A 16807-nucleotide genomic window follows, 5' to 3' on the forward strand; every position below is an offset into this window, starting at 1 on the left:
CCTTATTCCAATCATCATTGAAGCCTCAGATAAACACATCTAATTACCTTCTTATCGCAAGTAGTTAGGATAATGAGGAAGCATTTGGAATGCTTTCCTTTATTGGTCAGGGCATTGAGTATAGGAGTTGGAAGGTCATATTGTAGCTGTACAGGACATTGGCTGGGGAGTCCAAAACTAGAGGGCATGGGTTTAGGGTGAGAGGACAAAGATTTAAAAGGGATCTAAGGGGCACCTTTTTCACGCAGAGGGTGGCTGCCAGAGGAAGTGGTGGAGGCTTGTACAATTACAACACTTAAAAGGCATCCGATGGGTATATGAATAGAAAGGGTTTAGTGGGATATGGGCCAAGTGCTGGCAAATGGGACTAGATTAGTTTAGGATATCTGGTTGAGCTGGACCATAGGGTCTGTTTCTGCACTGTACATCTCTGTGATTCTATAATTTCCACAAGAAGTTGCATGTTGCCACATCCCACCTCTCCTCCCATTCCAATGAGGATAAGATTTCCAGAATTATGATTTAATAGCTAATTAAAAACCACTCTTGAATGAAATTGTGTACATTCAGAGTGAACTTGAGATATTTGAAACATTCAAACTAGTTGCAAACTTTAGCTCATGAAGAGAACAGTGACCACATCACGAGGCATTTAGAGCCATTAATCTTTAGGTATGTGTATTATATACTTGAGGTTTCATTTAGTTCAAATGTAGTCATATACATTGTTTTCAACTTTTCTTTAACAATCTCTGATGCTATGAAATGCAATCTGCAATATAATCATCTCATTCTTTCAATTCTGATCAATGCCTCTTGAGATGAAGGCCATCAGTATATTTGTTTTTTCCTTCCTATAAACTGCCTGACCTGTTGATTATTTCCAGCATTTTGTTTCTTTATTCTTCCTTTCTATTCCATCCTAATTATTGCTGAAAATAATTGTTATTTTCAGCAAACTCTAAGTAACTTTCATAAAGTCTTTTCAAACTCAGTTTAGGAAAATCAACAATTCTTCAGCAGTATAAAACTTTGCTTCTCTAAAACAAAAATCCTTGGTCTTTGTTGTGTGATTACCAACTTTGTGCTAAATATGGCATAACCCAATTTCCGAATTGGGTTGAGATAGCCCAAATTCAGCAAAAGCAATTCCAAATGTAATTAAATATGAATATTCCTCACTTGTTCAGCTTTTGCATTCAAGTGAAGAGTCCATTGTCATCATAGAGTGGTAAAGATAAATAAAGCTACAACAGAAAATAGGTCATTCAGCCTAATTAGTCCAAGCCAGTGTTTACCTTCCATTTGCAAACATTATTTCTTAAAGAATTATTTTATGGGATATTAAAGACCAGCAGTTATTATCCATTCATAAATGCCCTTGAAAAATTAGTGATTTGCTGCTGCATTCATGCCCAAAGTGTTTTTTTTTGGGGGGGGGGGTGCGGTTCCAGGATTTTTACATGCCCCATTGAGGGTACAGCAATATATGTCCATGTCAGAATGATATGGCTTGGGGGAGGTGGGGGTGGAGGGAGGGAGGGGGGAGCAGGGAATTTTCAGATGTAGGGTTCCCATGTGCATATCACCCTGATCTTTTGGATGATGGAAACTACCAGTTTGGAAGGTGCTTTTGAAGGAACCTTGGTAAATTACTGCAGTGCATCTTGTAGGTGGCACACACCGAAGGCACAACGTATTGGTGGTGGGGAGGTGAATGTTGAAGATGGTTATAACAGAGTGTCAATCAAACAGAATCTGCTTTGTCCTAGACGCTGTCCGGTTTCTTTAATGTTGTTGGAGCTGCACTTATCCAGGCAGGTGGAGAATATTTCATTACCCTCCTGACTTGGACCTTGTAGATGGTGGCCAGCATTTTGAGGATGAAGAGATGTGTTTCTTCTTTCAGAATTCCTAACCTTTGACCTGCCCTTTTAGCCACAGTATTGATACAATACTTCAGTTTCTGGCCAATGGTGACACTGCAGGATATTGATAGTGGTAAATTTAATGATGGTAATGCCATTGTGAATCTTGAGACAAAATGGTTAAATTCTCTCATTGGATATGGGCATTGCTTGGAACTGGTGTGGCAAGATATTCCTTTCCACTTATCGTAAATCTGGATGTTGACCTGGTGTTGCTGCATTTAGACATCGACTGCTTTGTTGAGGAATCACCAATTGAACATTGCACAGCCCCATTTCTGACCTTGTGATTGAGCTGTGATCACATTCATCCACTCTGTTTCCATATTACTTTACCATGTGGATGAAGGAAAGGGGAATATATCTTAGATGGTAAAATAGTTTCTGCTTCAGCCACTGACCTTCTAAATATGCTAACATAATGTTGAATTCATTTGTCCATGCTTTATCACTCAACTACTGAAAATTCTCTGCTTCTATCTGCCTACCCTCATAGTTACACAACTTCAAACTTGACTTTCACATTTGGATTATGCTGACTATTGTACAAAGTAATGAGATCCAAGTATGTTTTCTATTTCTACACAATATATAACATTAGAATATTCCTTTTAATGGTTAAATATGTAAATTAAATATAATTTAGAGGTTGGTTTAATAATATTAATGGAGAAGGATATCTGAGTCAAAACAGCAAAATAAAGCAAAATATTTAACAAACTAACAGAAGGAACAATTGGCAAATAAGAGAAAACATGAATCTTAATTGGGAACAGAAAATGCCAATCAAATATATAAATACATTCTAGAAAGAAAAAAGAAAGCAAAGTTGGGTAGAGTTGGACCAAATTTGCAAAAGGTCTAGTTCTTATAGGTAACTTATAAAATACAGATCAAACATTGAATTGAACTAGGTTTATTGTCACAAGCACTCGCATAAATAGTGAAAGGTTTACAAGTCACCGCTTACGGTGCCATCTTAGGTAGAAAGGTCCTAGGTACAGTTTATTGGGAAAAGAATTGTGGGTAGAACAATAGCAGATACAGTTTTGCACAAGTGTGAAGTCTTTGATTTGAGAAAAATGGTTGACGTGCCACATTTGTGAGTATTGTAAAACTGAAGGATCAAGTTAAAAAGAGAACATATTCAATCAGTATAAAGTGACAATCAAGAAGACCAACAATATTTGTTGTACCGAACCTGTTAGCATTTTCTTGCTTTTGCATCATGAAATATTTTTTCATTTAATCTGTCCTGCACTCCACCCTATCCTTCCCTTTTATTCTTGGCTCCTTGTTTTGGAAGTAATGTGGGTTTTTTTCATCTTGCAAACAAAATAATGAATGTGACATTCACAAGGTTTATAAAATCATTTTTTGATTAAATATGTAAAAGAGCTTTAAATGAAGATAAAATGCACATTTCAAGATGGTAGAAAATTTGGAACTGATATCAGGAAGTTCAGGAACATTTCCTAATAATGTAGGGAATTATTAGATTCCCTACAGTATGAAAACAGGCCCTTCGGCCCAACAAGTCCACACCGACCCTTTGAAGGGTAACCCACCCAGACCCACTCCCCTACCCTATATTTGCCCCTGACTAATGGACCTAACACTATGGGCAATTCAGCATAGCCAATTCACCTGACCTGCACATCTTTGGATTGTGGGAGGAAACCCAAGCAGACACGAGGAGAATGTGCAAACCACAGAGATATCTAGGTCCCTGGCACTCTGAGTCAGCAATGCTAACCACTGAGCCACCATGCCATCCCGATTGTGCTTCAAACATAAAGGAGAATGTGAAGGCATTGGATAGAGTGCAAAAAATATTTATAAGGTTTCAAAATCCAGGGATGAAAGACTTCAGTTACATTGACAGATTGGCAAAGTTAAAGTTGTTCTCCTGAGAAAGGTGAAGATTGAAAAGACATTCAATACAGATTTTCAAATTCAGTGTTCTCTCTGATTTTCTTTTTGGTTACGGGCCTTCCGAGATCCGTGGTGGCAGTGATTTCCAAAATGGATGAGGATTGTTTCCTTTGGTAGATAGCTTAGAATTAGAGAGCACTGATTTAAGGGGATGGCAAATAAAAGATCGAATGAACATGAGGTAAGATCGTGAGTGGTTAGAATCTGGAATGTACTGCCTGAGAAGATAGTGGAGGGAGATTCAATCATGGCTTTCAAACGAATATTGGATGATTATCTGAAGAGAAATCCATACAGGACAACAGGAAAAAGGAAGTGGAGTTGGACTAGATGATTTGCTCTTTTGGAAAGCTGCCATGAACATACCAGGCCTTATTGCCATGTCCTGAGCTAAACTGATTATACGATTATACTGTATTGGCTGTAAGACACCGAAAAATTCATCTAATCACATGGAATGTGTTGTGTAAATGCAAGTGTTTTGTTCAGACATTGGAGCAGGTTCCCAGTGTAGTGAGGATAATAACATGAAATCATGGGGAATAATAAAGGGGGCTTATAATGTCTTTATGTATGATTAAACAAAGTGAGATGAATGTTCTATGTTATCTGTACTGGTAAATGTGTGATCTACTTTGAGAGCAAGGTATCTTTCTTAAGATTATGCAATCCTTGTGATGAAATACTTTAGCGATTCTGTGGGGTAGGTAGTTCTGCCTGCCTGCTATGCTTAGAGGAGATAGGGGTATGAATGTATAAGATGACATTAAAAAGGTCATTGTGAGCTGCTGCACTGCAGTGTGTTGTTAATCCATGTGGATGGTAAAAGGAGGGTATCTTTAGTGTCCCGTGGGCTGGTTCCTGTGTATTGTAGCTTGTATAAATGGGTGCTAAACATGGAGCAAAGGTGAGAAGTGGAAACGAATGTTGACCCTGGAACGCAACAAACCTGCTACTGGGTAAGTCCATATTCAAAATGTTCAGCATAACTTCGTATACTCTTGGTCTAAAAGACTTTGCTCAGAAAGGTGGTTCCAGAAGCCGATACGGTACTAATCAGGAGTAGCAATAACCTTAGCTCTGGCAAGTTTCTTGCCTCCTTATTCTGTACAGCCGTTCACCTGATTGCTGATGGTCTGAAAAAATGGTGGTCTGGTGGGGTCATGTTACTCATTCGAAATCCTGCGAGCTCTTTGTTTTACAAAGTGAAGTTGCATGGTGCAGATATATTGACTTCCTTTGGTGAAGCTGAGGCAAGAATGCTGGCTTCTACAGAATAGTGGGTCTCTTTGAAGAAATTAGCTTCTTTTTTGCAAAATACAACACTTCTAAAAAGAATCTCCAACATGAGAACCCCCCACCCCCACACTCACACCCCTCTCCTCACGAACACCAACCTTCACCCAATCCCACAAGGCTCCATGCCACCACACAACCACTACTCCAACCTCACACATATTCGAATCATCCTCCCAACCCACTCCCCACCAGTGGAACAACTTGCTGATTATCTGCAGGCAAGATGCCCAGGGAACAGCACAAATATTCAGGATTTAGGGCAGTTGGAAATCCTACCTCAGCACATGATCCTCCAGAAATGGTAGCCCCCTTATTTTCAGAGAAAGTGGTGCATTGCAGAGAAGAACGGCGAGGTGATTTATTTATGAGGAGAAACTCTAGAGGATTGAACTTTATTTTCCAGCTGTTCTAAAAGTATGCGTGCAAAACATCCCAGTCTTGCCAAAAAGCCAACATAACATGAACAGAAGCAGACTATTTTTGTTTTACCGAGCACCCACTGACGGAACCGATGAGGATAAAATTGACAAGTCTTCATCTGGAAAAGAACATGCCCCACCCACCCATCCAAGAAAAATAGGACCCCATCAGAATATTGGGTGGAAATAAAATGGGGCAGTGTGCAGAACAGGCGAACAGTTCAACATCACCCATGGTGCTTCAATCAAATTCACTCTTTCGTGTTATTTGAAGTAATGCCTTTAAAAGGATTTGACTGAATGTTACCAATTATGGAAGATTAAAAATAATATTTTTAATTCATTCCTGGAATGTGGGCACCGCTGGCTGGGCAAACATTTATTGTCCATCCCTAATTGCCCAGAGTGCAGTTCAGAGTCAACCCCTTTGCTGTGGGCCAGAAATGTATAGCAGTTTCCTTCTCTAAAGCGAGAATAGTGAATATTAGGGAGTTTCCTTCTGACAATCAGGCAGAAGTTTCATGACCATCATTAGACTCTGAATTCCAGATTTTTATTGAATTAAAATGACATCATAGGGCATAGTGAGATTTGAACCCAGATCCCTGGAATATTATTTGGGTCTCTGGATTAATAGTCTGGCCCTCGCTTCCATTATGCAGATAGAAAATAAAGCATTGTGCAAAATATTAATTTTAATATCATTAATTAAGAAGAAAATGAATTTATCAGAGTCATAGATCCCAAACAGACCCTTTGGTCCTACTTGTCCATGCTGACCAATCTGACCTAGTCCCATTTGCCAACATTTGGCCCATATCCCTCTACCCTTCCTACTCATATACCCATCCAGATGCCTTTTAAATGTTGTAATTATATCAGCCTCCACCACTTCCTCTGGCAGCTCATTCCATACATGCACCACCATCTGCGTGAAAAAGTTATCCACGAGGTCCTTTTTCAATTTTTCCCCTCTCACCTTAACCTATGCCCTCTGGTTCCGAACTCTCCCCCCCCACCAGGGAAATGACCTTGTCTATTTATCCTATTCATGCCCCTCATGATTTTATAAACCTCTATAAGGTCACCCCCCAGCCTCCGACGCTCCAGGGAAAACAGCCCCAGCCTGTTCAGCTTCTTCTTATAACTCAACTGGAGTTCCTTTGACTTCAGATTTCTGTAGATTTTGTTTTTTTGGGATTTTGTTGTGGTGTTCTGTACCCCAGTTGTGTAATTTTGATTATGTAATTTGTCATATTTGATTTTTGCTTTTATCAGGATTTCAAATTTCGCCGGACAGTCGCTGGTGTGAGTAGATGGTCAATTCATACTACAAGTGGGATTTCATTCTAATGTACTGCAAGTTATTTTCTAATCAAAAAACACCAATAACATCTAAAAACAAATGTGAATGTGTGAATCTAGGTTAATGTTCTCAGTGATTCGTATACAAATCTCAGAAGCAAAAGCTGCTCGAACAAATGGTGACGATGATTAAACGCAGTAAATGCTGGAAATAATCCACAGATCAAGCAGCATCTGTGAAGAAACAAACATAATTAATATTTTTGATCTACAACCTTTTGTTGCAAAGAAAAATATCCTCGATAAAGTGATTGTTTTACGAACCCTCTGTAGTTTACAGTGCAATCTTAATCATTTGCCAAAATGGAAGGGGGGCGCTGAGCAATAATTGTAGTTGTTCAAAAACATTTTGGACTCTTGAGTTTTGGTCTGGCATTCAGTACAGTCTTTCCTAAGTAAACGAACATAAACAAGACCCGCAAGTAATACATGGAATGTAATCTTTCTCGGACTGCGAGGGTCATTTACGATCAAATAGGAGATTGATGTTAGTGGCTTTTGTAATGAAACAAATAAGACGGAACACAAGTTTTTTCTTCCCATGAGAGTGTTGATGGATAATCAGAAAGGCAGGGAACTGGTATTACAGATAATGCAGGTAGCACTGGATATAAATTACCGGCTTATTAGAGTTGACTGCTTTGTAAGCCTTGTTTTCTACATAATGATCCTGTCAGCCCCAGTCCTGGCAGACAATGTATACTGTCAGTCCAGGGAGAGCCAGGCCTCTCATGCAGAAAGGAGGGCAGGCAGGTCGAGTGAGCCTTTGACCTGACCCAGTTGATGGTCATTCTGGACCAGGACCAGTATGGTTGCTATGGTGCTGGCGCCGTGCCTATGGTCTGGTTGCTAAGGTCTGGCTTTGATGGTCTTACTGCAGTCAGTGCCTACAGGTCGAGCCGCTCTGGAGCACTTGCTGTGATTGGCTGCTGCTGCTACCACCTCCGGCTGCACACTTGCTGCAAGATGCCTGCGCTGTCCCTGCTCTTCCTGTAGCCTTTCCCTTCTCGACTCCCCCGGACCACAGGCTCCCCACCAGCGGGAGGGCAGCCGCTGGTCACCGGAGACCATGGAGAAGCCGGAGCGACCCGACGCCGCGGCGGTGGAAGAAGAAGCGGAGGACTCGGCTGAGAACAAGAGGCAGCGGAAAGCCGAGCCGGGGAGGGAAATCGTCTGGAGAAACGTCGCCCTGATGAGCCTTCTGCACCTTGGCGCCGTCTACTCGCTGTCTCTGCTCCCCCAAGCTCAACCACTAACATGGCTGTGGGGTAAGTGAGTGACTCCCTCTCCACAAACCCCTCTCCCCAAATCCCAAAGGAAAGCTAGCATCCTGCTGGAATGATCCTGGATTGTTATTTCCAGAGAACCCGAGTAATGTTCTAATGAATTCAATTGGGGGTGGGGTGGGGTGGGGAGAAGTCTGCAGTTAATGGTGACCGTGAATCCATTGAGGATTGTTAGAAAGACCCATCTGGTTCTCTATCGTCCTTCCATCCTTACCTGGGCTGGCCTATAGGTGACTCCTGACCCACAAGCCCGATGGGCAATAAGTACTTGGCCACTGATCCCTTCATCCCATGAAAGAATATCCCCCCCCCCCCCCGCAATGATTCGGTTCACGCTGAATTCAATTACGGGGCAAATCAATATTATGTATGACCCTCTGAGGGAAGGGACAAAAGGTAATATCGGACCCTCGGGGGAATGGAGGGAATTATCTGCCCTTCTGGGGAAATGCAGTGTCAGCCTGTCTTGGCAAGGGGTGGGTGATGCGATCTTTACAATGAAGGGCAGGTTGGCTTAGGGTCACAGAGTGCCGGCCAGCGCCTGGTCCATCACTATTTCACCTGGAGCCCTTTCCCTTGTGCTGGCCGCCACACAGACCAGAATGCTCTGACTGAATCAGAAAAGCAGCCAACGTTGAGCGGTTATTAATCTCGATGACTGGATTTTAATGCGCATGAATGACGGCCGTTGGAGGGGCCCAGCTTCGCTTTAATCAGACACAACAGTACAGGCCGTGTCAAGACTGCAGTGGACCAGAGAAATTCCAGGCACAGAATGACGCATCGTGTTTGACACCTATTCCATGGGGGAATCAATTTGTGGGCAGGGTCGCATTAGTTATTCGGTTATTAGTTAACGAATTAGTTAAAATCTGTTACTCGGGTGTTTGCTTTCGACAGTGGTTGCTGAATATTTGTAGTGCCCTTTTTGAACAAGTTAAATTTAAATAGCATGTGATCGAACGCAACGTGACACTGAGCAACATAAAATGCTGTTGGGACAGGTGAAAGAAGTTTCGTGAAAGAATACACAGACAGGGGTGGATTTTGGTGTCAGGTTGTTAGTTGCACCCTGTACCTTCTGCAGTCACCCGAAAAATTCTCTGTTAAATCAGAAAATTTACGATAACTTCTCTATTCAGGTATTCTTGTCATTTTAGCCCCAGGGAATCAGTGTTGTATCATTTCGAAACACTTCAGGCAGAAAAAGGTCGGGATGATTAGTGATAAGACCATCTTGAATTTCTTTCATTTTAAACTTTCTTTGTAATCTAGTCTCTGCAGTAATTCAGTCTGATTTTATAATCTACTGTTTATAACAAAAGGATGCAGGTTGCATTAAAAATCATCTCATTTTGAGTGTGAGAGTATAATAGAGAGATGTACAGCATGGAAACAAGCTCTTGGGTCCAACTTATCCATGCTGACCAGATAGTCTAACCTTATCTCGTCCCATTTGTCAACACTTGGCCCATATTCCCCAAACCCTTCCTATCCATATACCCATCCAGGTGCCTTTTAAATGTTGTAATTGCAGCTCATTCCATACATGTGCCATGCTCTGCATGAAAAAGTTGCCTCATAGGTCCCTTTTAAATTTTTCCCTTGTCACTCAGCCTGTGCCTTCTCGTTCTGGACTTCCACCCCTCAGCCTCCAATGCACTGGGGAAAACAGATCCAGCCTATTCAGCTTCTCCCCACAGCTCAAATCCTCCAACGCTGGCAACATCCTTGTAAATCTTTTCTGAATCCCTTCAAGTTTGCCAACATCCTTTCTTTAGGTTTTAATATTTGATTTTTCTTATGATGTGACTATTACACCTGACCTGTTGAAACAGCCTCAAAAGTTCCAAATAATGTCATCTTCAACAGATTGTTTTATTTAAATTATGAATGTTTACTAAGAACTGCAGATGCTGTGGATCTGAAGCAAAAGCAGTGAGGGAGTAACTCAACAGGTCATACAGCATCTGAAGGGAGAAAAACCATTAAAGCTTTCAGTACAGTAACACTTCTTCTGAACTAGACATTTTGTATTGTTAATGCCATACCAACAGAAATTAAAATATGTTCTGGCTTTCAGTTAAAAAAAGATGCTTTCTGACTTGCATGCAAGATTCATGGGCAGAAAAAATGCATTGTAAGATTAATTTGTGGCCTTTTGAATTCTGATTTGTGCAAATAAACGAGAATATTCCATGTTCCGTGGCAAGCTTACAGTTGTAAATCAGTTTGTCACAGATTGTGAACCAATTTGATATCCAAGGAAATGATGGTGATTACTCAATCTAAAGATTATATTATTTATTTTTAAAATGATTTTCATAAAAGTTCATTAGAATTTATTAAAGTATTATTAAAAGTATTAGAAGCTAAATAATTTGGAAATGCAGCAAATCTCCCAAGGTGTAGTATTAAGATTTAATACAGATTGGGTCCAATCAATTTGAATATACATGTAAGTTGTTATCGTCAGCCTTGGAATTCATTTTGATGTTTGTTAAAGAATTAAAGTATATCCAGAAGCATTAAGCTTACTGGAGTAAGGGAAAAATTCATATGGTAAGATATAGCAAAAATAGTTGGGTGTTGACAGGTTTTCAACTAATGATAGTTACATTGTTTGGTACAATAGTAGATGTGCAGTTCGCTGTCACAAAAAAACTTCATAGTTTCCTGTGAAATAAATCTGTGCACTAAATTCAAATATTGTGCTATAGTATGTTATATCATGCAAGAGCATTAAATTGAATGAACTACCCACTGATGGTGCAATGGCAAAACTACTGTAATGAAAACATAATTGAGAGGACCAATTTTTCTTAACAAAAACAAGATCAAAATTCCAATGGTGTTGAAAAGTATGTTTTTTCCTTTTTATTCTTTCATGGGATGTGGGCATCACCCACAAGGCTAGCACTTGTTATCTATCTCTAATTGCCCTCAAACAGGCCAGTTCAGGGCGCAGTTACGAGTCACCTGCACTGCTTTGGGTCTGGAGTTCTATATAAGCAGGCCAGGTGAAGATGGAAGCTATTCCTTTCCTAAAGGACATTAGTGAACCAGTTATGTTTTTCGGACAATTTTACCATTAGATTAGCTTTCTTAATTCCAGATTTATTTGTCCGTCTGTCGCAGTGGGATTCAAACCCATGTCCCCAGAGCATTATCAGCATCTGTGGGTTATAATGCCACAACATCGCTGCCTCCTCCATCGTAATCCAGTTATTTGTGGGTGACACTCCCTTTTCTGGGTTCAGCTGACATAATGCTCAGAGCTGCTTTTCAGTATTTGATAATATGTGATGTGAACCGAGACCTCCATTGATGAATGGTAGATTTGTTTGTTAAATATTTACAGTTACAGTGTTCAGGAATGATAGGAAAAGATAATAAAGGAAAAAAGGAATGGGGTGGCAGTTTTGCTTCAAAAGAACATTGCAGTACTGGAGAAAGAGAGTGTTTCAGAGCATTCAAGGAAAGAATTGATTTGGCTGGAGCTAATCATTAAGCAGATTGCAATTACATTGCTCATTATAATACATAGACCACCAGCTAGAGGGAAGGATATTGAGGAACAAAGTTGCAAGCACATTACAGAGATGTGTAAAGGTCTAATGTATGATGGGAGACTTTAACTACCCACATGTCCGTTAGGATATTGACAGTGTAAGCTGCATGAGGGCTAAGCATTGCGAGATTGTTCAGGAGACTTTCCTACAGCAGTGTATCTGGTTCAATAAGAAAAGAGCACTGCTAGACTTGGTTCTTTGAATTGAGGTGGGCAAGTGAATCAAGTGCCATCATGGCAACGCTCAGGAAAAAGTGAACATTACATCATAAGGTTTTGGATGACTGTAGAAACTGGCATTGGTTAATCCAGAGAAAGAAAATTCAATGCGCAAAAATGGAGTTGTGCCCGACAAAGGTCTAAAGGTTGATGGGAATAAACAATAGCCAAGCAATGGGCTGGCTTCCTTCAAAGAGGAGATGCTTGGGTACAGTCAAGATATATTACCTAAAAAGGGAAAACTAGGTCAAACAAATTCAGAATTCCTGGTATGACAAAGGAGACAGGTAGTAAGTTGAAGAAGGAAAAGAATTTTGATTTGTTTTATTATTGTCATGTACCGAGTTAGTGAGAAGTATTGTATTTCATGCTAACCAGACAAATCCTACCTTACATAACTACGTCAAGGTATTAGAACAGAATGCAGTGTTGCAATAGAACATAGTGTTACAGTTCCAGAGAAAGTGTAGAGGTGTCAGAGAGTGAATACAACTAAGCACGAAGCTGAATTCAGAAGATTGAAAAGGGGGTTAAAAAGTAGTGAAATTATGAAAAAAAGACTGGCAGCTAGCATTAAGGGTCATAAAAATATTTTGTACATTGTTACACTTTTTTTTATAGTTGTGGAATAAAATATGAAAACTCAATAAAAGGGCAATTTCAAAGTCTTTGCTAACACTTCAGTAGTAAAAGGATGTTAATAAGAGGAGTAGGACAACTAAGGGCTAGGGATTTACCTAAGAGTAAAGGCATGGCTGAACCGTTAAATTAATATTTTGTATTTGTTTTTACCTGTGAGATAGATGTTGCCCAGATCATGGTGACAAAAAAGAAATGTCAGTCACTAGAAAGGCTTAAAATTGACAAGTTGGTGGTATTGGATAAGTTGGTATTCAAAGTTGATAAGACACCAGAATCAAATGGGATGCACCCAAGGACATGAAAATGGAAATTAGAGGCATTAACACTCTTTTCTGGATTCAAACATGGTGCTGGAGCATTGACGAATTACTCCTTTGTTCAAAAATGGTTGTAAAGATTAGCCCAGTAGTTACAGACCAGTAAGTTCACTTTAGCAGTGGGGAAATGTGTAGAAACAGGTATTTAGCATAAGATTAATTGTCACATGGAATACTGAGTTGATTTGGAGGCATCAGCGTGAATTTGTTAAGAGAAAATTCAATTTGAACAACTTGCCTGAAACATTTGAAGAGGTAACAAAATAAAGAGGTCTGTTGTTATGGTGGACTTCCAGAAGTCTTTTGACACTACTATGTGAGAAGTTATAGCTTGTGTAATAAAAGAGACAGTAAAACATAGATACAAAACTGGCTGAAGGATATTAAACAGACACAAATGGTTATTAGGTATTTTTCAGGCTGGAGAAAGGTTTGGAGTGGAGTTCCCCAAGTCTTCACACTGCTTTTTTATTGTACAGGTACTTGTATTATGAAGTTGTCCCTTGCACAGTTATGAATGACACAAAATATAGGAGAATTGTAAACTGTAAGAGGGATACTAAAATTAGAATGATCCACAGAAGATTAGCAAGGCACTTGCTCAAGGCTGACACACAGATTTGTAAAGTGTTCTATTTAGGGCTGTTGTGGTGCATTAGTACTGTCCCTCCTTCTGGGTTCAAGTCTGAGCTGCTCCGGAGCTGTGTAATAACATCTCTGAACAGTCTGCTTAAAAATATCTAGAACTTCAAAAGGACATTTGACAAGTTGATGAGTGTACAAATAGTGGACAGATGAAGTTTAATGTGGAGAGGTGTGAGGTGGTGCACTTTTTTCATTGCTCAGACTTTAGAGTACAGGAGTTGGGATGTCATGTCGAGGTGGTACAGGACTTTGGTGAAGCCTCTTCTAGAGTACTGTGTGCAGTCAGGTCACCCTGTTCCTGGAAAGATGATATTAAATTGGAGACAGTTCAGAAAAGATTTACCAGGTGCCGCAAATGGAGATTTTGAGTTATTAAAATAGACTGTATCACCTGGGACTTTTTTCACTGGAGTACAAGAATTTGAGGGGTGTCCCTGTTGAGTTTTATAAAATCACGAGGGGTGTAGATAAGGTGAATAGCAGGGCTCCTTTCCCTTGTGTGTGGGAGTTCAAAACTAGGGGACATATTTTTAAGGTGAGAGGAGGAAGTCTTAAAAAGGACATGGGGTAAAATTTTTACACCGAGTGGTTCGTGTGTGGAGTAACCTGCCAGAGAAAGTGGTGGGTGCAAGTACAGTTACAACATTTAAGAGACATTTTGATAAATACATGAGTCGAAAAGGTTTGGAGGGATATGGGCCAAATGGAGGCAAATGGGACTAGTTCAGTTTGGGAACATGGTTAGCATGGACTAGTTGGACTGAAAGGTCTATTTCTTTGCACTAAAATCAGAGACATACAGCAAAGAATGTGGAGAGATAGTATGAAATAAAGGGTACTGTTCTAAGGTATGTCCAAATGTGCATAAGTTTTAAAGATGGCAGGATGGTTAAGCAAGCTGTTCATAACACAGTGTTGTAGGTTTATTCTAATTGCTGTGAGGAATGTTAGCCAGAGTGCAAGGTGCTGATTTTGGGCTCCCCTCATTTCACCACTACTCAGATCCCTCAACCAAAGAGTTAGTTGTAGAATTATTCCTTTTAAAGAGTGAATGATTATAGGTTTCAAAGTTGGGAGGGGATTAAAAGGAAAGGGGCATGGTGTTGCTTGCAGAGTAAGTGCTTTTGATGTCACTGTTGAGAGTTTAGAAAGAATTGTTGTTAAAGCATACAGGGTATTTCAGGATTTATATGTAAGGGCATAGAGTACAAGGGCAGGGAGGTTATGATGAATTTAACTAAGACATTGGTTAGACCTCCGGCTGAAGAATTGTGTACAGTTCTGGAGACCACATTATAGTTCAGATGCAGCAGCGCCAGTGCAGATTACAAGAATCGTTGAGGAGACACTGCAGTTACGAGGATAGATTGGAGAAATAGGGATTAATTGCTTTGGAGAGGAGAAGGCTAAGAGGAGATTTGATAGGTGCTTTTGAAATCATGAAGCGTTTGGCTAGAGTGAATAAGGCAAAACTGTAGACAGATTCAGTACTAGATAGCACAGTAAAAATAAGCTAATACAGTACAATACAAAAAAGTGGTGAAAGAACTTTTTCACATAATGTATTTAGAATACAATGTTATTGAACTTGCATGATGTCCTCTCTATAATTTGGCTATTACATTGACTATGGTCACTGAAAGCTAGGTTAGACTGGTGTGGCTCACAGTATTCAGCATTTAAATGCACAATTTTGTGCTATGTTAATGGTTTCAGGTATTTTTTTTGCTAATGCTTAAACCACAGAAAAGGCAGAAATAAATAGTCACATGTTGCATTCTGATATGTAGTAATGAAAGTAATTGAAACTACTGGCAATTTTGTTTTTAAAAAATGCTCAATCATATACAGATGTAACTGGGAAACAGTCAAAGTTTAAAACTCATACTTCCTGCTGTATTTTAGAAATTTGTAGATGTTGGTCAAAAATCGGTACTTTTTCATAAATGGGACAGCTTACATGAAGTAAGATTAGGGTTTTTGCAAATAAACCTGATTGTGATTATGGAAAGTTCTACACCGTTTATGTATTTTATCCTGTGTGGAGTAAGTACCTACATATCACCGATTTGAAAACCTGTGTCGGGCTATTTAGTCATTAGCATGCTTGAAAAATGTTGCACAAATGGTGAGGCAGTATGAGTTTTTCTTAATTATCTGCTTGAACAACCACAAGGTGCATGTAGACTTTAATCCATCAAACTGCATTGCAAATGCAACATCATCAGGGTATTTGTAAGCACTTACGATCTACATTTATAAATTGTTTATATATACACAAATTACAAAAGCCCTGAATTGTAATGACTGTTCTGTGAATTTGAATAGTGAAACCTTTAATAGTGAACTTATAGGTATTGAAAGTTTGGCTGCAGTAAAAAGATCCCAGCTTGTTATTTACCAAGTAATTCAGTACAGTGATGGTTCTGTTTTGAAAATATGGGTGAAATCTAGATGCTGATGCTCCATTGTTTAACCCATAACAAACTGTGTTTTTTAACCAATCAATGGAATCATCAACTTTAGTCTAATTTTCTTAATGAAATCTACATTTCTCTTAAATGTATATTTTTAAATTTCAAAGTATGAAGTTATGCTGTAGCGTCTTGGGATTATCAGTTTATTTTCCTTCAAATCAGATTTGTGTTGGAGAAATAGGAAATGTTAGATGCTGTCAGACTTGCTGAGTATCTATGGTGAGAAATAGCATTAATGTGTTAGGTCAAGGACAGATGCTGTCAGACCTCCTGAATATTTCCAGCATTTTGTTTTTATTTCAGTGTTCTGCTAAGTACAGTATTTTAATTTTGTTGTTATTCTGGGGAGGTTAAGTAGAGAGTATTTGTTTTAATAGGCCATTCCCTAAATTAATGCAAAGAACAGAGCAAATGTAGATTCTTTTACTCCACTTATTTAGATACATTATGGCATATACTATATAGGCCAGGTGTGACTTGAACACTAACCTTTTGGCCCAGAGATGGGGACAATGCTGCTGTGCCACAAAAACCCTCTTATAAAATAAAGTTATACTCAGTAGAACGCCTGAAGTGGCTTACATAAATGTCTCATTAAAATGCCAGTAAGTGATTTTCAAATCAATCAACCTTGATAGTGTAAAACCTTTTGACTTACCCAGAATTCCCTAGAGTAATTTGTCGCTGCAGTGTCAGAGACAGTG

General features: G+C 39.5%; 1 protein-coding gene and 1 pseudogene across 1 annotated transcript in view; both read left to right on the forward strand.

The window, feature by feature from the left end:
• Positions 1 to 7757: 7757 nt before the first annotated feature.
• The window catches only part of LOC140458623 (stearoyl-CoA desaturase 5-like), a 57610-nt gene continuing 48560 nt past the window's right edge, over positions 7758 to 16807 (forward strand). Inside the window, exon 1 of the mRNA XM_072553361.1 lies at positions 7758 to 8214. Within this exon, the coding sequence (XP_072409462.1) occupies positions 8016 to 8214 (199 nt within the window). The 5' untranslated portion in view covers positions 7758 to 8015. The remainder of the gene's footprint in view (positions 8215 to 16807) is intronic.
• LOC140483080 (U6 spliceosomal RNA) lies at positions 13520 to 13619 on the forward strand (annotated as a pseudogene).

The sequence above is a fragment of the Chiloscyllium punctatum genome, chromosome 1 (genome assembly GCF_047496795.1).
Source record: "Chiloscyllium punctatum isolate Juve2018m chromosome 1, sChiPun1.3, whole genome shotgun sequence".
Taxonomy (NCBI): domain Eukaryota; kingdom Metazoa; phylum Chordata; class Chondrichthyes; order Orectolobiformes; family Hemiscylliidae; genus Chiloscyllium; species Chiloscyllium punctatum.